The sequence below is a fragment of the Psammomys obesus genome, unplaced genomic scaffold (genome assembly GCF_907164565.1).
Source record: "Psammomys obesus unplaced genomic scaffold, mPsaObe1.curated_primary_1811, whole genome shotgun sequence".
Taxonomy (NCBI): domain Eukaryota; kingdom Metazoa; phylum Chordata; class Mammalia; order Rodentia; family Muridae; genus Psammomys; species Psammomys obesus.
The window spans coordinates 10,216,985-10,237,368 of NW_026596244.1; the positions used below are offsets into that span (position 1 = coordinate 10,216,985).

General features: G+C 39.8%; 1 protein-coding gene across 1 annotated transcript in view; it reads left to right on the plus strand.

Moving 5' to 3' along the window:
* Window positions 1-397: 397 nt before the first annotated feature.
* Window positions 398-20,384, plus strand: part of Asic5 (acid sensing ion channel subunit family member 5) — a 32,188-nt gene continuing 12,201 nt past the window's right edge. The window contains exons 1-8 of the mRNA XM_055596674.1: window positions 398-456; window positions 3,075-3,381; window positions 8,624-8,861; window positions 11,205-11,330; window positions 13,013-13,162; window positions 14,056-14,203; window positions 16,459-16,515; window positions 18,707-18,875. Coding sequence (XP_055452649.1) covers window positions 417-456; window positions 3,075-3,381; window positions 8,624-8,861; window positions 11,205-11,330; window positions 13,013-13,162; window positions 14,056-14,203; window positions 16,459-16,515; window positions 18,707-18,875 — 1,235 coding nt within the window. The 5' untranslated portion in view covers window positions 398-416. The remainder of the gene's footprint in view (window positions 457-3,074; window positions 3,382-8,623; window positions 8,862-11,204; window positions 11,331-13,012; window positions 13,163-14,055; window positions 14,204-16,458; window positions 16,516-18,706; window positions 18,876-20,384) is intronic.

A 20,384-nucleotide genomic window follows, 5' to 3' on the forward strand; every position in this document is an offset into this window, starting at 1 on the left:
ACACACACACACACACACACACACACACACACACACACACACACACAAACTTGATTTGTATAAACCTGAAGGTAGAAGCAAAATGTGAGGACACTGCCCTCTCAGTATCTTGCGGTGTGACGTGAGGTCACAGCTTCTCTTTTCTTTTGTAGAAAATGGGTTCTCAATGACGCTTTCTGGTTCTTAATTTATAATGGCCGCTTGCCAGTCTATAATGCCCAAGGCTACTTCTGTCAGTGTTTTTTGATTTACAGATTAAGTGTTTTATGAGGCTCAACTTAGCAACACAAATATTTAAATTGCCCCCACATTTTACAACCTTAACTACTGTATTTTATATAAAAGGCACAAAATGAATATTGTTATTGATTAAAATTGGATGCACCCGGAGGGCTTGGGATCACTGAAAGCAAAAAATGGAACATACTGAGAAATCAAAAGTGCATGCCGAGAGAGGTAGGAACAGCTACACCTCCGTTCCCGAGGACCAGGAAAAGCAGAGAGCGGTTTGAACCCCTGGGAAACTGGAGTCCAGTATTATTTTCAGAGTAACAAAGATGAGTTCAAAAATGAATAATACAGTTTTAGTAGGAATAGAATAACTTATGAGGACTCAAAAATAATATTGATATTAGTGTATGCTGCAATCACTTTTTGTTGTTTCTTGGCTTGTTTCTATGGAGTATATGCTTGTCTACTGTCTCTAACCCCTTCTGTGGAGATCAGCCTTTATGTCAGGGCACGGCCTGCCATAGATGTGCTCGACGGAATTCAGCTCTGTGAGGGAGGTTCGAAGCCTCTGCTGTGTGGATTGGCAGGCCCTTCTTGCAGGCTCTGAGCTTTTTGACAGGCATGGATTGCCCTGCAGTTTCATTTTTCATCTGAAACACTCATTTCAAAAATGACTACGTTTCTAACAAATAGCAGAAAATGCTACAGTACAGTTAACACAACTGTCAATGAGCATATCTTAATTAGAAAGCTGATACCTGAAGGTAGACCTGCCATGTGCTGTTGCGGGTCGTGTTTGCAGCCAGCTGTCCTCTGTCTAGCCAGGTACTTGCTTCTAGGTTAGTCTTCTCACACTCTTCCCATATCCCTTCAGGCAGAAGGGAGAGCTGCCCAGGGACTGAGGTTGGTTTTTTGTTTGTTTGTTTTTTTAATCAGGGTAAAGTCTTCATAAATGCTTCTAAGTAATGATTAAGTAAGAAGAATTGATCACAATTAAAATTATTTTGATAATTAATAATAACAAGCTTTTTCAGCTTTCTGATTTTATGTGAAACTTTGCCAGAGGTTTTATTTGTGTGTGTGTGTGTGTGTGTGTGTGTGTGTGTGTGTGTGTGTGTGTTGGCTATTTTTAATATGTGCTGGTTAACCTGAAAGAAATGTTACTAAAAGAAATGTTATAGATATGTCATACTTTATAGATTTTGGAACAATTCCAGCCAATGGTATTGATACAAATATGACTATATAGTTTGTAATATCTTTAACATTGTTACATTATTTGTGTGTCTATGTGCTGTGTCTGAAATATAAAATTTTAGAAAATGTTGATACCATTTATATCATTAGTTATTCCAAACTGAAAAAAATTCTTAAATTATTGGTTAGAGATTAGCAAGATATTAAAAATTAACTCAATGATAAGAAAAGATTAGAGCCTTTGGATGAAAATTAATGCTGCAGAATTTATGAAAATGATATTTGTTGACTTGAAGCAAAGCTTTAAATTTTAAAATAACTTTATTGCAAGAATTCAGGAGGCCTTTAAGTTCTTGATTATTTCTTTTGTGTTTGAGATTTGTATTGTTATTTTTATTAGTATTATTAGTGTGTGTGCTGGTGAGTGCGTGTCCAAGATGTGTGGTGTGTGCCTGCATGGTGCACATGTGTGGAGCTCACATGACAACTCTGTCGTGTTCATTCTCTCCTTCTACCTTTATGTGAGTTGCGAAGATGCGACTCAGATCATCAGGCTTGCGTAGCAAGCACCTTTACCCATTTAGCGCCAGCCAGCTAGCCGTCTGGCTTGTCCAAGAACTCATTTGGTAAATGAGAACATTAAATCATTTCTTAAAACCCTGACTGTTTAGCCATTTGCTGCATCACGACTGGAGAAATAAAGTATTTACTAAGGTGGAGTACTTCTTGTGGTCTATGTGATGCAGTGAACTTTCTCCAAGCACTGTGCTATGTAATATAAAAAACCACAAGGGAGATGTTACTGTCAGTTAGAGGAAGCAGAAGGAGAATTCGAAACCTGGCTGAAGTTGCCTAGGTTAAGAGAGCGGAAGCCTAGCCCAGAAGTTGAAGCCGCTGATTGCAGGTGAATATCATCTTAAGCCAGCAGGGAGGCTCCGGATCTTCTGGCAACACGTGAAAAGAATATCAACCAAAGGGAACTCCTGGGTGGCTACTTTATATATTACCAAATATATTTATTAAAACCTTCACTAATCTCCACCAACTGATATCAATAATCATTATTTAATTGCTTACTGGGAGTCTCGAAAGTATGAGTTCATTTTCTAAACGGTAGGAAGCTGACCAAACCCCTGAGCTGACGAACAGACATTCTGATGAACCAACACAGGAGTAAAGCAACTGCACAAAAGCACACAGTGTACAGAGGTCACAGCGTCACCAGGTCATGATGACCAAGACCAGCTGAGGCACTCATTGCCTGTACCTTCGCTTGGGACTCTCAGGACAATAAGCCTACCCCATCCCTAAGAACTGTGTGATTCCCAGGGGACTGTGCTTAAAGGTATGGGCTGTCACGAACAACTCATTGGAAATTAGACTTAACCACGCACCAATATGCCACCAATGCCGCTTCCCAGCCAGAGCTGTTTCTAGATGGCATTAGCAGAGTGGCAGTAGGCTGACCTCGTTGGCATATTTACTGATTCCCAAATAAGTCATCCAATATGAAATGATTCGGGGGCCTTTGTGAATTGCCTATGAGGATTAACCTGTTCTGTCATGTTTGATTAGTGGTTTTTATGAATAGCTTTAAGTTTTTCTAGCTTGTTGACTTGTTTTTTCTAATTTTTTATGGGCACTAGGACTCTTGGGAAAGATAAGGCATTGCCTCTCAAACAGACCCCTGCCATCTGCAACTGACCGGAAGAAGTTTGATCGTGACTTCGCCATCTCCACTTCCTTTCACGGCATACACAACATTGCCCAGAACAACAGCAAGGTTCGAAAGGTGATCTGGCTGTCTGTGGTGATGGGCTCGGTCTCGCTGTTGGTGTGGCAGATCTACAGTCGCTTGCTCAATTACTTCATGTGGCCGACCACAACGTCTATAGAGGTTCAGTACGTGGAAAAAATCGAGTTCCCCGCGGTGACATTCTGTAACTTGAACAGGTATGAATCATTGATGCAAGCATGTTTTTTAAAAAAATTAATTTTAGTATAAACTTCTCTGGATGTTTAACAGAAGGTGTTCCGATGTAGTATTTAAAACATTAGCACTTTAAAACTGAACTTAAAGTACAAAGATCAGGAAATAAACTTGCTAATTTCTCCATCCACTCATTTTCCTTTCCCTCATTACCTTGTGTAGTAATACACAGGTAAATGCCAAGCCCAATGGCTAAGCAGATGAAAAACAGCCTGGTTTCCTGGACTCAGGTATGCTAGTGAGAGCAGGGTCTCGCTGTGTAGCTGAATGATTATTAAGTACCAGGCTCTCCGTGTGAAGTGTGTATGGAGAGGAGGACAGGAGGGAGAACTCACAAGGGCACCAAGGCACAGCAAATGAGGATGTGGGGTTTGGTTGTTTATGTGCTGGGCTGTCTACCTTAGCAGGGGCGGGGCTACCCGGACACCCAAAGGTGTGCATCATGGTCAGTTGCCTGGGGCCCTGAGCTCGGAAGAGCGTTACACTCAGCTGAGTTCTGTGCTGCCACTCTCAAGCTCTGCACTGCGGCGCACAAGTTGTAGTTACTTGTACCAGGCCAGCGGGGAGAAGTGCACCTCACAGCAAAGCCTTAAGACTGTGTAGCATGAGGCTTGAAAGATCATATGTATGAATTCTGCTGGATGGGGGTGTTCTTTAAGACTCACAGGCTATTAATGAACTGACCATGGACAGATCCCTTCATCTTCTTTGTGTGTGTGTGTGTGTGTGTGTGTGTGTGTGTGTGTGTATGTGTGTGTGTGTGTGTAGAGAGAAAGAGAGAATACACAAATATGTATTCATTCATTTTGTGTATTTTCTGTAATATCAGTTCAAGTAATGCAGTTTTCTTTGTTTTGCGAGGCAGTTCTAGAACTAGTAGTGGATGCATTGTTCGTGTTATAAAAGGTTTGTGTGACCTCTCATCCTTCAAAGCTTAATGTATGCATTAAGGTGTCAGAAAGCAAACATAAGCCAACCTTCTCACAAGGGGAAAGATCTTCAGCATTCATTGCCTCTCACTACTCAAAAGCATGTATTCTGACAAGGGCAAGGCTTGCTTGTAACTACACTTGGTTGAAAGAGGCTGATACACTGGAAGGACCATATGGGAGGAGCCACAGTCACTGTTCCCAGGGAACCATCTGTAACTAGTGGACAGAAACGTCTTCAGAGACTGAACCATTAACAGTATTCAGTCTGAAGGAAATGGAGCCGAAGAAGACAGGACCCATCGGAGTGTTTACTTATGGAATGTCAGAGCTAATGGGGAAGCTTTGTTCAACTTAGACAAGGCTCCTCCCTATCACCCTTTCTGTCTCGGCATGACAAACATTGCCCTCCTGGTAGATCTGGGGAAGAAAAGCAAAGCTCCCCATGCCTCACCTCCCAGCCAGGCTTCCAGTGTGTCTTGGGAGAGTCAGGCCCCAGCATGTTGGGTCCAGGCCCATGTGGCAGAGGCTAAGTTTTACATGAGTGTGACTTGGGAGCATGTCTTTGACTCCCGTGTGTCAGGTGGAAGAGAAATGTCACGGACTCTGCTTCTAACACTCTCTCGTGTGCAGCTACTTACCTATAAGAAATTGAGAGCTGACGTGAGAAAATGGTGCTCAGGGTTCATGATAACTGAGAAGGGATAAAAAATTTTAATAAGTCCCTGGGGCCTGTGTGTGCATGCGTAGGAGAGAGTGCAAATCACAGGCTTATCCTATTCTGGCCTAAGTGACACAATTCTGTTCACTAAAAGCCAGGTTATGAAACAGAACATAATGAATGTGTAAAAATGCTGAAGATGAAAAGAAAAAAAATGTAAGAAAAAAGTCATAATAATACTTTTTTTATTTTCACATTTTTGGAAAAGGCCATACATTCTTATCAGTTTCAGTATTTTAAAAATAACATTGCATTTTGCTTGAAAGAGTAATGCAGTCGCCTATGACTTCATCAATATCAGTCTTTTCCTGCATTAGGGTTTGCTATACTCAATGTCACATTCAATATAGTCTTCATGTATTAAGCCTAGTAGATGCCTGTTGTAGTTTTCACTCTGCTTCACTTACAATTTATGAAAAATGTCAATTACTTTCAATTTTTAAAAGTTTCTTTACATAAAAGAATGAAAAGACAAGAGGAGCTAATCTCATAAAGGTCTGTTTGGCACAATGTCAAAAAAATTAAGTTGTGCGATAGAATCTGGAAAATGAACTATTATTTATGGATATTTGGAACCAAGTTGGTAAATTACAAACAGCTCTGTATCAGTTTTCTGCTAAATGTTATCCTTATAGTACTCATCACATATTTCCATCACATTTTGCCAAAATGATCTTTTTCTCTTCTAGTACAACTCGGGACAGCGCTTCTAGGTAAGCGCTCGTGTGTTAAGCATTGTCTCACCCAGCTCAAGTCTGTCTCGTCATCTGTATCTTCTGTACAGTCCCTGTGCTCATTTGTTTTCCCCAAATCGGTGTGACTATGTGTGCATACGTGTGAACGCAAAATACATAGTCCCACCCTCGCCGCCTCGCAATCCCGCCTTCCTTCCCTCCCTCATCTCCTCCCATGCCCCTCCCCAGTCCACAGTGGAGGATTTTTAATCAAATGTGATAAAGCAGTTTTTAGTTAGTGAGAGAACAATAAGATGCCACAGTCTTCTCAAGGGGGAGTCCAAAAGTCATTCTTCTTCAGGTATCTTCACTTTAAAATTACCAGTAAAGTACGAGGTTTCTTGTTAATACATGACCTGCTTAGATATCCTGACAGGAGTCAATGGAGGGCTGATCTGGGCATTAATTCGGCCATCTACTGGAACTTTTTATTTTGGGTCACGTGGTTTGAGAAAGTGAGTTTAGAGCCACTGGTGTATATAAGAATTCATTTAAGAATTGTTTTCCAGGAATTAGTTGGCTTACAGAAATCATTGAATTTTCTTACATTTTACTATATATTCTTCATAAGTTAGGGTCAATGGATACCATATATATATGTACATATATGTATGATTTTGCAAGGATAAGTTTCATGAAAGATTAAAGCAAACGTTGTGGAAACAAGGAGCAAGCTTTGTCTTGCAATTTCAAGTTCTGAATCTTGCAGGCAGGAACTCTAACTTTGGCCTATATACCCCAGCCTTCAACAACTTTTTCTAAAATGTAATTATTTAAAGCATGTATAAAAATTGAAAATAAACTCAGTGGATGACATTTTGGTTTTATGTTGAGTATTACACTGTATAAAAACTTTATTTCTTTGTTTCTAATATTACTAGGCTTTATCTACATCATACAATATAACAGAATTACCTGTATGATCTCAACTTTCATTAGTGTAACAAATATAGTTAAAGAGAATATTTTAAGATTAATTCTTCCTTACTAATTTTATTAACTATACACTCATAGGAGGGCTAATTGTTTAATTTTGAGAACTAATTCACTTCATTTCAAAATAATTGCATACCCATTTTGAAAGTAATCCTGAAAGAGGCATTGCCTCATAGCCTCCACAGGGCTTCAAAGGTGGCATGGTGACTACTGACTCTGTGTGAAAACCGTGCCTGCCACCAAAATCTGCCAGTCACTATCTCCTGAAAATGGTTTGCAGAAATTATATTGACTAAGAGAAGGGAGGCTGTAAGGCATCATGACATTAAGAAGAGTGTCAGGAGTGTGTCAGAGTGAGAAGGTTGTTTACAGGGCTGGGATGGAGCTGGCCGTGAGAGGACCAGAGCTGGGGGAGTGAGACTTGAGAGTTTGTCGGATGCTGGTCACGAGAACAATCGTTACGCAACAGCTACAAAACACCACGTAATATTGGCTTAGGGTTTTTGTTTGTTTGTTTTGTATTTATTGGAAGAAGATTGGAAACGGCTGCTACTAGAAAGAAAACATTTAGAGATAAAACATTTTGTAAAGAAAGGTACATGGACTCAGTGAGTTACACACACACACACACATACACACCAATAACAAAGAAGAGATGGTAAATTGGGAGGTAGACACAGGAAGAGTTGGATGGGGAAGGAAGGGTGGGAGCAATACATACAAAGAACCCATCTATGAACTTCTCAAAAGGTTTAAATTCAAATAAATAAATACAATGCAATGAAAATAAAGATTAACAGTTAAATAATAATGTAACATAATTATTGTCACCACCAGGATATTTGTAGATATTAGAAACGTGGAAAAATATACCAAAAGCTCTGATCATGTTTGATATTACTTTCTGATAATCATTTTATAAATAGCTTAACAGAAACTACTAAGTAAATAAATAACCCTTCTTTGACAAGAGAAAAATGAGAATAAAATCTAGGTCAGGACCACCATGAGATAGCAACTCCCTTCATGAAAAAATGGTTATTTCTAAAAGGAGAGGGAGGCTGTGGAGGAAGCGTAACCTTTGCATACTGCTGGGAATTAAATTATTACAGCCATGTGGAATAGGACTGTGCTTACTCAGTACTCAGCTAACTACAGAGCTTTCATTATCCGGAAAGCCTACTATTGGCTACTTATTCAAAGAAAAGAAAGTCAATATGCAGAACAGGCATGTGCATGCCAACAACAGTTGCAGCATCATTTGCTGCTCAACAGACAGAAACAACGCAAAAGGCATCAGCTGATGAATGGGCAACAAGCTGCGGCCCATGCGCACAATGTGTGTCCTTATAGCCAGTATTAAATTAAAAGCCTTTCGCTTGTACTGAGGATGGAGCTGGAGAGCATTATGCTAAGCCGAGTAACCTAGGGATGCTTAGCTTGCTTAAACTCCACACGCTTCTTTACTTCTTATCTCTCTAATAAGTATCCAATACCCTCAAAGTTAGTTAAATCAAATTTAATAGTTTTACAAAAAAGAAATTGTCAAGTCTAGAACAAAAGAAGATTCTAGAACGACATGCAAGCCATGCACTTGTATAACATGGAAGCCAATAGAGAAGAAACCACACGTTCCATTCTGTGCCGTCAGTCAAGGAGCAGAGAGGAAGGCTCACGTCAAGGTTTATAGGACAAAAATAGGAAATCACTAATTATATTCTGAAGGAACGTGAGAAATAAAGGACTTAAATAAAGATTTCAACATGATGCACAGTAAGAAATCCTTAACAAATATCGCCGTTTGCCAATGTACTTTTGCAGTGTTTCTGTCATCTAGAGAATTCAGTTTTATCATTTTCACTGATGCCTTTATTCCCACTAACAGAATCCAAACAGATGCTGCATCCAAATTTGGCATCATTTTCTTCTTATGGGACATAGTCTCCAAAGTCCTCCGCCTCCAGGAAGTCAGTGCCAACCACACCGGCCCTCCAGAGGCTTTAGATTTTGTTGCAAATCAACAAAACTTCAGCATAACAGAGTTTGTCAAGAAAAACGGTTTTTATCTCAACCATGACACTTTGTTGCACTGTGAATTTTTTGGAAAACCATGTAGTCCAAAGGTAATGGTTGAACATTTCTTCAAATATAATAAAAACAGTAGACGATGATTTTATTCTGTTTTGTTCGCAAATAAAATCAATCCATTGAGAGAAATCAACCCCAGTTTATGCAAGTACATTTCATTAGCTCTGCTAAGTTCTGCTTTGCGGTAGCAGGAGATGTGGGGTCCATGTGAGACACATTTCTTCTTTCAGGAAGTTGTGTAGGGGCCGGAGAGATGGCTGAGGGGGAAGAAACTTGCTCTATAGACAGGGTGATGTGGATGCAGAACCAGCACCCTCCCAAAAACTCTGGTGCTGCTGTGTGCACGCCTGTGACTTCCACACTGTGGGAAACAAGACTTGTCTGGGCTGGAGACCAGCCTCACTCCAGGCAATAAGGTGGAACGTGGCAGCACAGGGCAGAGCTGTCCTTCGGCGTCATCACACGTGGGCACATCACCGCACACACCCACACATAAACAAAAGTGCACACACTCATGTATACACGCACACACGCACACAGAGGTGTGGGCAGTTTGGAAAAAAATGATAGATGACAAAAAGTTTTGAAGACCTTTCTGAAGCATAGTTTTTGTTTTCAGAATAAAACATCTTAACCCGATATAATACTTTAATTTTTTTCCTTATTCTTTATCAACCTGTTTGAAGAAATTATTTTTCTCCCCCTTAAGCACCTATGGCACTGTATCTAAGCTAGTAGCACTTTCTGAGAGCACACAGAAAATGAGCCTTCCAGCTGTCAACTAAGAACTGCATGGCTCATGCAGGAGATATGCAGAGAGCTTTATATACGTAGTATCTAAAACTCAGTTTTATTTGCTTACACAGATGGTCTAAGATTAAGTACAGCATGCCTGGATTCTGAGCCTTTATTTCCCACATCTTTAATTCTCTATTCTATGAGATAGACTCAAAGTGATTATCAGCTTCATAGTCCCGTGATACAATAACAGATAAAAGAAATTTCCAGGAAAGACTTGATAGTGATGAAGACAAGCAGCAGGAGGCCTGAACTCTAACTTAAGAATACAGGGAGGTGGGGAGGGGAGAAGGTAAGAGGAAGGAGGCAAGGAGGGGGTGCTCTTCTTCCTGGCTTTGTATTTACTAATACATTTACATTTGATACTGGGAAATTTTTCACTAGTAATAATATACATTACAGAAACCCAATTCTAGTAATCTGTGAAATAAGACAATATGAACTGGGTTAGTTAACTGAGTAACCTAAGAGCAGACAGGGATGGCTTTAGAAACTGCTGTACCAGCCTGGCGGTGGTGGCACACACCTTTAATCCCAGCACTAGGGAGGCCGAGGCAGGTGGATATTTGTGAGTTCAAGACCAGCCTGATCTACAGATTGAGGAAACTCTCTTCCAAAGAGCCCCCCTTACTTTGATTCTGCCTTTCTGTCTCCTGACTGGGCCTGCCTGCTTTTGGTATGCTCTCCCTCACAGAGAGCCAACAATTCAGCCACCAGTAGCTTTCTCACAGTGATACACTAGCAATCAAGAATTCAGGCAAAGTCCCACTGTCTGTTCTTAAGCCAGTGGCCTAGGAAAGAGGTGGGGGTATGCAGGGCATACCAGCATATACAACAGGCATATCTCTGTGGAGGATGAAGCAGGCTATCAAAAGAGGTCAATGGAGTTCCTGTCCTCTCCAGCTCTTACTATTTCCCACTTCTTACATAAAACTTCACAAGGAGAGCAACAGAACAAGAAAATTTGAACACAGGGAACTTCTCAGAGACTCATACTCCAACCAAGGACTATCCATGGAGATAACCTAGAACCCTGACAATGCAGCCACTTCTGATGAGAACTGATAGATTAAGATCAGAAAGAAGGAGAGGAGAACCTCCCCTATCAGTGGACTTGGGGAGGGGCGTGCATGCAGAAAGGGGGGGAGGTTGGGACCGGGAGGGGAGGAGGGAGGGGCTTATGGGGGGATACAAAATGAATAAAGTGTAATTAATAAAAGTTAAATAAAAATTTTTTTTAAAAAAGAGGTCAATGGGAAGCAGAACGTGACTGCTCCCGAGAGAACACGGGCATGGAGCGGTGACCTCTCAACGAAGGGTGTGGAAGCCATCACCAAAGGCTAAAAATACGTATTGATGAATGATTAATTTAAAAAAAAAAAGTAGAACAAGGTATTTTAAATTGTAAAAACAATAATTCTTAATTATATATGAAAATGTATCATTTAAAATCTTTCTGATATAGGCATCCGCATATATATACATATTTGCAAGTATAAAAATGATAGAGTAATTGGAATTTGGGAGCATTGAAAAATCCTCACTGATTGTGTTTCATTTGGTTCATTTCCATATTGGAGGATTTCAGACACGTCTTTACTGAATATGGGAATTGCTTTACTTTCAACCATGGTGAGAACATCCAAAGCAAGAATAAAGTAAGCGTGTCTGGAAGAGGCTTAAAGCTGCTGTTTGATGTCCATCAGGTAACCACTTTGCTTCCTTTTGGTCTGGGTAGAAAAGCCCAGTGAATATGCACAGGTTTCCATCTCCAGCATGAATATTTTGCTACGTCGAATAACTTCTACCTGTTGAGTTTATTTCACCCCTTCCTTATTTATCTGAATGCATGGATTGTGAATTACTGTTGTCTTAGAGTTTCAGAAAGTAGGTTCTTCAGGCATAAGCTACATACTTTTCACTGTTCTACTAACTTCTAGTATCATGATTCCAGAGATCATCATTCAGCAGAGTAAAGAAATTGATAGTTCTATCATGACGCTATGACAGTATCGTTAAAAGCGTAAAGGTAGTAGGATTTTAATCTGAACACGGAAACAGGCTTTGAGAACTCTGTGTATACTTTATTAGTCATATAATTCTTCTCTGAGAAAAAAAGTCCTACCTTGGAAGAATAAAACACAAATCAGGTTTCCTTGGTGATTGAGGTTTGTAACTGGCCTAGAAAGTTGTATTTGGATCTGGACTCAGGTGTTCCAGCATCTAAGAATTGCACTGCTCTGATTTCAAAGGTGCTGGGTGAATAGTCCCCACTGTTGCCCTCTGCTACCAAGGGTTTATAGATCAGGATTTCTACCATGCTGGCATATATTGAAAGACAAACAATGAATGACAGAGACTCCGCCTTGAATCACAACAAATTATTGTATCCTCCATAAACATGAATGAGGCCATGACTGCTTTGGAAGAACTTTTGTTAATATCATATTTATAACTTCTTCCTGTGTCCCACTCAAAATAATTGAATTTATGGCCAAATACAACCCTACACTCAGAAAATATTTGGTTAATATTTAAACTCTTTAGCTAATAGCTCTAGCATTCACTTAAACATTAATTTTAAATTGTATTAGTGGAAAATCTGTAATATTTGCATTTTACAATTAAAACCTACATATTTAATGTTCCATAAGCAAATTGCACATAGCTATTTCTATAAGCCAACCTTGTTAAACCTTCTAAGAGACATTGATTAGGTTGGCTTATAGAAATAGCTATATTCGTAACTCAGAGGCCCAGAGTTACAGAAACGTAAAGCATACTCCACAAAACTAATTACACAAGAGTGGACTGATTCACCGCATGCTCTTTTTATGTGCACATCCAGTCTCTTCCTTACTGCCTGAAACTACAGCACTACCAGCAATTTATGTGTTAGAATGCTTACCCGATATAGATTTATATAGTAAAAGTTGTTAAAGAAATAGTGTTATCCTTCACAACTTTGAAGAAGTCACTTGAATTTTAAATAAGGTCTGGGCTTTAATTACACAGAGGAGAGAGTCCAGTGATTACCTGATACACTTGCAACAAAAAAAGAAAAGTCAAGTAGAAACTTCTGAAAGACATCTAGGAGATGAGGAGAGAGGAAGTGAGGTCATCAGTGGAAAACAATGTGGATTCATTCATACAGGAGCAACGGACACAGGTGTATTGTATGTATACTCTTAGAAGCAGCCACCTCTGCTATTGAGCCAGATTGAGCCAGAAAAGGCTGTTTTAGATACCCAATTCCCACACCTCTCACCACAGTAGGATGAAGCCTGACATGATGTAACTAGCGTTAGGAAGTGTATTACACAGCGAATTGATAAAACCAAACTTTGAGCTCCCGTGGAACTATCATCCCTGTGTGTGTTCACTTCAGGAGGAATTTATTGACAATCCCATCCCTGGCTTTGCTGATGCCGGGATCATCTTTGTTATCCACTCACCAAAGAAGGAGCCGCAGTTCGACGGCTTGGGCTTGTCCTCTCCTGTGGGAATGCATGCACGGGCGACCATCCGCCAACTGAAGGTAAGAACTTGGGAGCTGGACAGACAGACAGACTTGGTAATGAATGCATTAAGCACACAAATAGCCTCGTTCATAGAAGACACTTTTATCCCATGCTTTTGAACCATAACTGAAAAGGCCAACACTTTATTTCCGATTCTTCTATTTATTTTTTTTAATCTGGAGGCTCCTAGGCGGTATACGGCCATGGATTCCTGTGTACAACCTAAGTGAGCATGGGAAATCTATTAACTCCAAAGCAACTTCAGATCTTACTTTAAAAAGATCTGAAAGTCAGCTTCAGAATTGAATGTTTCCTCTGTGAAGCCATTTGCAAAGAAAAGACAAACAAACAAACAAAATTCAACTAAGTGGAAGAGCAGCTGCCATCGAGAAAAGCCAGGGTTTCTGGCTTCCATTTGACAGTCTTTTACTCAGGAACTTCTTTAACTTTATGAATTTTCATTCACTCCCTGTACTCTTGGCCGTGGGCAGCTTTCCCTTTCCAGAGACAGAAAGTTGAAGTGAAGTGACATAAAGAAAGCCCCTACTCACTGCACATTAAATAACAGCTGCTTAATAGATTGGCTTTCGTCACATCGGTTGATGGTGTGAGTACCGTGAGTGATATGGTGGCTAACCTTGGCTAGGTGGTTTTTCTTATGTGAATTCAGTTTTAGAATGATTGGCCTATCTGATGCTTTCCTTAGCAATGAGGTGAAAGGTGTAAAGGCTGCTCTCATAATGGCCTTCAGGGACTTTTAAGATAAAAGTGTAGACAAATGGTTAAATTTAGTGTATTGAAAAATAAATAGAAAACTATGAGGTAAGTAAAAGTGTACAGTGTCCTTTAAGGGAAAATGTGGCTCATCAGAAGCCAAGTCTTCTAACTCTGGCATCTGCTCCACCTCCAGACAGTCCACCAGGAGTACCCATGGGGAGAATGCAAGCCTGACATCAGGTTGAGGAGCTTTTCCACCTATAGCACATACGGTTGTCTGAAGGAGTGCAAAGCCCAGCACATACAAAGGCTGTGCGGATGTTTGCCCTTTCTGCTTCCAGGTAGATGGACACTGATAACATCTCTCCATGCTGCTAAATTTGAAGCCTAGGAAATTGGTGTGGCCTCAAATTATTTTCTGTTCTCATGAAAGTCTACACTGGAAAATGTCCCACTTGCTAAATGTTATCTTACTTGGTACAGTTGAAAGCATGGAGGCATCACAGGGCTTTCTGGGAAAGAAAGTGATGCTGTCAGCCTAAGTCCTCAATTCTTACTTACAAGGTTAAAATCAGACATTCTTATATTTTTGGTTGGCCACAGTAGAGGACAATGCAGCCACTTTTGATGAGAACTGATAGACTAAGATCAGAAAGAAGAGGAGAACCTCCCCTATCAGTGGATTTGGGGAGTGGCATGCATGCAGAAAGGGGAGGGAGGGTGGGATTGGGAGGGGAGGAGGGAGGGGCTTATGGGGGGATACAAAATGAATAAAGTGTAATTAATAAAAAATTAAAAAAATAGAAAGTAAAAAAAATCAGACATTCTTAAATACCTTCAGTTGCATGAATTTCAAAGGTCTTGCAATTTGAAATAAAAAAACAGGTCATGTACACATATAACACTACAGACCTTAAAGGTCCCACTGTTGGGTAATTATTTGCCTTGGGACTGTGAAAGAAACTCCAAGACTTCTTTGCACATAGTTTCAGGTATTTTCAAGACCAGGAATCTCTTGGGAAATCCCTGAAGTAGGCCTCAGTGAAGAAGGCTAAAACTTGGGTCTGATATCACATTTTCCTGTCCAGTTGATGTCATACCTCTTATGTGCTTCTTATAGAATGGGGAGAATTCTGTCCTCCAGAGCAGGGTGCTTATAAGAATAAAACAAGTAACAAAAAATAGAGATAAAGCTATAGAAATGATGAACAATTTATGTTTTATTTATTCTGCTGCCTATCCTTGGATTGTTCATAAAGAGATGTGGGCTATTAGAAAATTGAAAATGGAGAGACCAAGCCAGTTTGAGTTTATCGTTTGCTACTGTGGCCTCTCTAAATCACTCATATTCTCTCTCTCTCTCTCTCTCTCTCTCTCTCTCTCTCTCTCTCTTTCTCTTTCTCTTTCTTTCTCTCTGGCCCTCACTTCTTCCCTCTCTGTGTGTCTATCTGTCTGTTTGTATCTCTATATCTTTCTCAATAAAGACTCACAGAAATACTGTTGACTCAATAAGCACTAAAGAAAATGAAGCAAGTTCTCAAACATGATTTCTCCTTCCTCCCCACTCTTGCCCCTCCCTTCTTCTCTTCTCCCCCTCTTCCTCTTCTTTTAAACTTCTTGAATTTGGGACACAAATAACCCTCCCTTTTAGTCTCACAAGCATTCTTAAAATTGTCCACAATTCTCAGGGTATGCTTTTTTTCAGACTTAGAGGATTCTTGAGTAAATATTGTGGCCAACCTCAGAGATCACACTTGTTATAACACTAAAGAAATATTCTTTTAGACCCAATGGCCATAGTTTTTAAAATCAGCCCAGGAAGTAAGCCCAGGAATAGTATAATTTGATTTTTCTTCTTTGTCTCAAGGTCTATATCAGGTGCATTAGAAATATTGGCACTTACATGCCTTCATCCAACCAATAAAGGCAGCTCATCATTGAGTGTAAAGATATTTTTTATATATGTATATTAATATTACTAACAATAATATGCTAATAAAGACAGAGAGAGCAGGATACAAGCTAGAGTAATTCAAGACCTCTCCAGCTGCATGGTTTAGGACAAGCCACTTTCTGAGGCTTAGTTCTTCATCTGTAAAATGATAATTCCTGCATCATAAGATTATGAAATGGATAAAATAAGGTAAAAATTGTAGCAGCAACTGTAAACTCAAAAAACACAAGCATTCAAAAACATGAAAACTTGATTCGAGGTGACAAGCAAAAAGAAAAAAAATCATTGTTCTCAATAGATACTTTCCTTGGATTGGATTCTGAAATGTTTGCATATCTATGTTCCAAGGCTAAATGTCCATCTGAAGAATGGGTAGAAGGAAGATATGGGAAAATGGTCTTTTGATTTAGGTTGCTAATTTCATCAGAACTCTGGGGCCTCTGGGTATCTCAGGGCTTCTGGTGCCCCAGTGCTGGAGGTGTGCTCAGCGTGATGAGGTTCTGCATTCAATCAACTGCATCCTCAAAGTAGAGACTCCAGTGCCTAGAATCAAGCCCCTAAATTACCCTTTCAGACAGACGTACATTCCAATGCTTCCTTGCCTTTTCTAACGGGAGAAATGTCTGTGTTACTGTTTTTAAGGAAATGGTGTGGAATGTGATCTACTAAGATACTACAACTGTGTGTCTCCCATCCTTGGTAAGTGGCTTGTTCCTTCTACTTTCAAAGCATACATGAGAATTATTTAGTTACAAGACACAAAAATAACACTGTGGATAGACCAGATATGAAAAAAAGCTGTATAAAGAATTGTTAGAAGCTCTCTAATACTCACTACATAAAAATAGATAGTAAAAGAAAATTCCCTCTGTCTACCATATTCTATTTTTTGTATAATATGATCCATACACATAACTTTATGTTTCTGTTTTTGAGTCATTGATGCCCATTTGTCTAAGTTAAAGGCACCTAACAGAGTACCAACAAGAGCTCAGAGGGTTATTTCCAAATCTTTATGTTGTTTATAACTCTGTCCTCTATGTTATCAAAATACCCTTGATTTATATTGCATTACTAAAACTTTTCATTTTGTTTGGGTTTTTGAGGCAGGGTTTCTCTGTGTAACCTTGGCTGTCCTGGACTTGCTTTGTAGACCAGGCTGGCCTTGAACTCACAGAGATCTGCCTGCCTCTCCTTCCTGGAGTGCTGGGATTACAGGCTTGTGCCACCATGCTGTCTAATCATTTATATTTCTAAGAACCATTCTTTCATTTAATTCCACATGTGCCACATGTAGCATCTTGCTGTAAATGAAATCATAAACACACACATCTTAAGCATTGACAACTTAAACTGATTTATTTCACCTAAATATTTTATAGACCCCAACATTGTATTTTATTCTTGCATAATTTGCTCCATACATATAACTTCATATTGATACTTTTAAGTCATTGATTGCCTTCTTAAAATGTAATACATTGTATATCTTTTTATTATTTTTATTTCTGCTGTTGGGGCATAACAACCTATCAAAACAAGCCAGAGGAGAAAGGGTTCACTTTAACTCACAGTTCGAGCTTACATACAGTTCATTACTGTGGGGAGATCAAGTAGGAAGTAGGAGCTGCAGGTCCTATCACATATTGCAGCCACTGTTAAGAGCAGGGACGAGCGAGCTGGTGCATGCACCCTTGATCTCACTTTCCTTCCTTCACTCACACAGTTCAAGATGCCCGAAAGCAGTGGTCCTCAACCTTTAATACAGTCCCTCACCCTGGGGTGACCCCCTACCATAAAATAATTCATGTTGTTACATCTGTGTTGTCTGATGCTCATAGCTGACATCTATGAAAGGGTTATTCAATTTCCAGAGTAGTCACAACCCACAGGTTGAAAATCTAACTCTGTATCAAGTGTTTCCACCGACAGATAGCAGGTGTTCTCATATCAATTAATATAATGTAGATAGATGTGACCACAACAAAGCTTATCTAGGTAATACTTAAAGAGTCCCTTCCCAGATGTTTTAGGTTTTGTTAAGGTGACAAAACTAACCTTTATAATCTTGTGTGAAAGTCTTTTTTTCTAACCTATTTTAGAAATATCCTTAAGATAGCAGCAGTGGAATTAGTATTTTCATTTAAATGGTTATAAAATATTCTAAGGGGTGCTTATGAGGTAGAACTTATATTTTTCTTCAGTTTCAAACCAAACATACAAATGTCACATTGAAAACAAAATAAAAATCAAAATTATGTGAATGTGAGTGTGGTATGAGTGTGTGTGAGTGTGTTGAGTGTGTCAGAGCGCATGCATGTGAGCGATTCTATGAGAACAGTGCGTAAGTTTATATGAGTATGTTGGATCATATGTGGGGGGATAGGAATGTACAGTCGAGCAGAGGTGAGAAGGTGACAAAGCCTGATAGTTGGAGAACATGGTGGCTGCCAGAGAAGCTAGGGGACCATGGGAACAAGAAACCTTAAGCCAACAGAAGCCGTCAAACCAGTTTAGAATACATCTAAAGATAAGTGTCGTTTAAGCCACGGACCTGCAGAATTCTATCCGTGTGTTCCTCTCAAAGTGGCATGGCAAACACCACTCTCCATCCTACTCTGTCCAAACGCTTGATTAATATAGAAATCGTCCAGAAACTTCCTGGAATTTCTCATTCCTAATGAAACTCTGGCCCTAGTGGTTCAGTAGATGAAGGATTACAACTGTTCTATATTTTGTCCTGTTGGTTGTATTATCAGTAAGATAAAAACATGGTTTACTAAGATTATAGGTATACTTAGCTACTTTTTAAATACAGAAGGACAAACAAGACTTTTTCCTCCCTCTTGAGGAATCTTCTCTGAGCGCACTGTTGCGGTTTCCGTTCCAGACCACATTGAGGTCAAGGCACTGTGCACCATGGGCACGCACAACTCCAGCTGCCCTGTGTCCTGTGAAGAGACCGAGTACCCAGCCACCATCTCTTACTCCACGTTTCCAAGTCAGAGAGCAGCAAGACTTCTCACCAAAAAATTGAATCGAAGCCAAGAATATATCAGGTAATGCAAGTAGTCTTGTAAGTTATTCATGATTAGCATTCGTTTTTCTTTACTGAACACTTGAAGTCTCAGGAAATGAAAGGCTGTTCAATTGAGGAAGACAATGCAGATGCCATTGAGCTAACAATGAAAATGATAGGGATTTAAAACCAGATAGGATCACATCTTTTCACCCCTTTCTTTAGCTTTCAACAGACTCATTTGATGCTGCCTGAAGTCAGTTGCTCATGGTTATTCCTTTATTGGCCTGACTGGAGAAAATATGAATGCTAGCTAATGTTAGCTAATGTGAAAAAATGACAGACTTTTACCTGTACAATCTGTGACCTGAGTCTCCTAATAACTATATAAAATATGTGGAAGAATTATTTTCATGTTACTACACCTTACTAAAGCCCACTGAATTTCAAATAGCGACCTATTGAGGCAGTCAGTGAGATGGATGGAAGTTGGTCTCTGCCCACCAAGTCTCGGTGACATAGGATTCTAACTCCAGTACTAAGCACCAAATTAGTTTCCTCTTTGATGAACCATGTTGCTCATTGCAAATTCAAAAGTGTAATGACATTTTAGGGAGAAAGCCAAACATATTTATAAAAAAATATACTTTACTGCATTTTAGTAGCAAACTTCCAGGACCTGCACAGACTGAGAAATGAAAAGCCCATGCTTACTGTTACACCACTCAACCAGAAAAGAGTAATGCAGAGAAGGAGCCTGGAATTCCTGTATGGCAGCCACACTACAAATATTGCCTGATTGCCCTTAACAGACACTTCAAATGCTGTGTTCTCCTAAAGAACCTAAAATAGGCTCATTTATAATTGTTACAAAACAAGATTGGATAAATTATAATAAATGTTTACAAAAACACTGCTGAGGCCTGTCCACTGATGAATGCATCCTTGCTGTGCCTCCCAGACAACACCGGAAGGAAAACAGACGATTTCCAGTATCTGATTCTTGACCCCATTTTTCTACTTGGACTCATATTCTTTTATAAATTGTTGAGTGCACCAGGGAGGAAAAAAAGAAAAAAGAAAAAAAACAAGCCTTAGAATTATTGCTAACAAGAAGAGAATCCTTGCCCCCTCTTTGGATGAACTACTTCCCAGCCCAGGGGACTGCGAGGCACACCTGTCTCCACCGTGCTTGCGGGGTGCTAAGTGGGTATCTTTGTAAGTGACTGTCACGTGTTAGCACTCAGGCTCTTATCCTCAGAAAGGCCAACCAGGTAGGGTCTGCTTGCCTCTGGCTAGGCACCATGAAACAATAACACTGCTATAAAAGCATGGATCTGGGTCTGTTTTTTTTTTAATTTTTTATTAATTACACTTTATTCATTTTGTATCCCCCCATAAGCCTCTCCCTCCTCCCCTCCCGATCCCACCCTCCCTCCCCTTTCTGCATGCATGCCACTCCCCAAGTCCACTGATAGGGGAGGTTCTCCTCTTCTTTCTGATCTTAGTCTATCAGTTCTCATCAAAAGTGGCTGCATGCAGAAAGGGG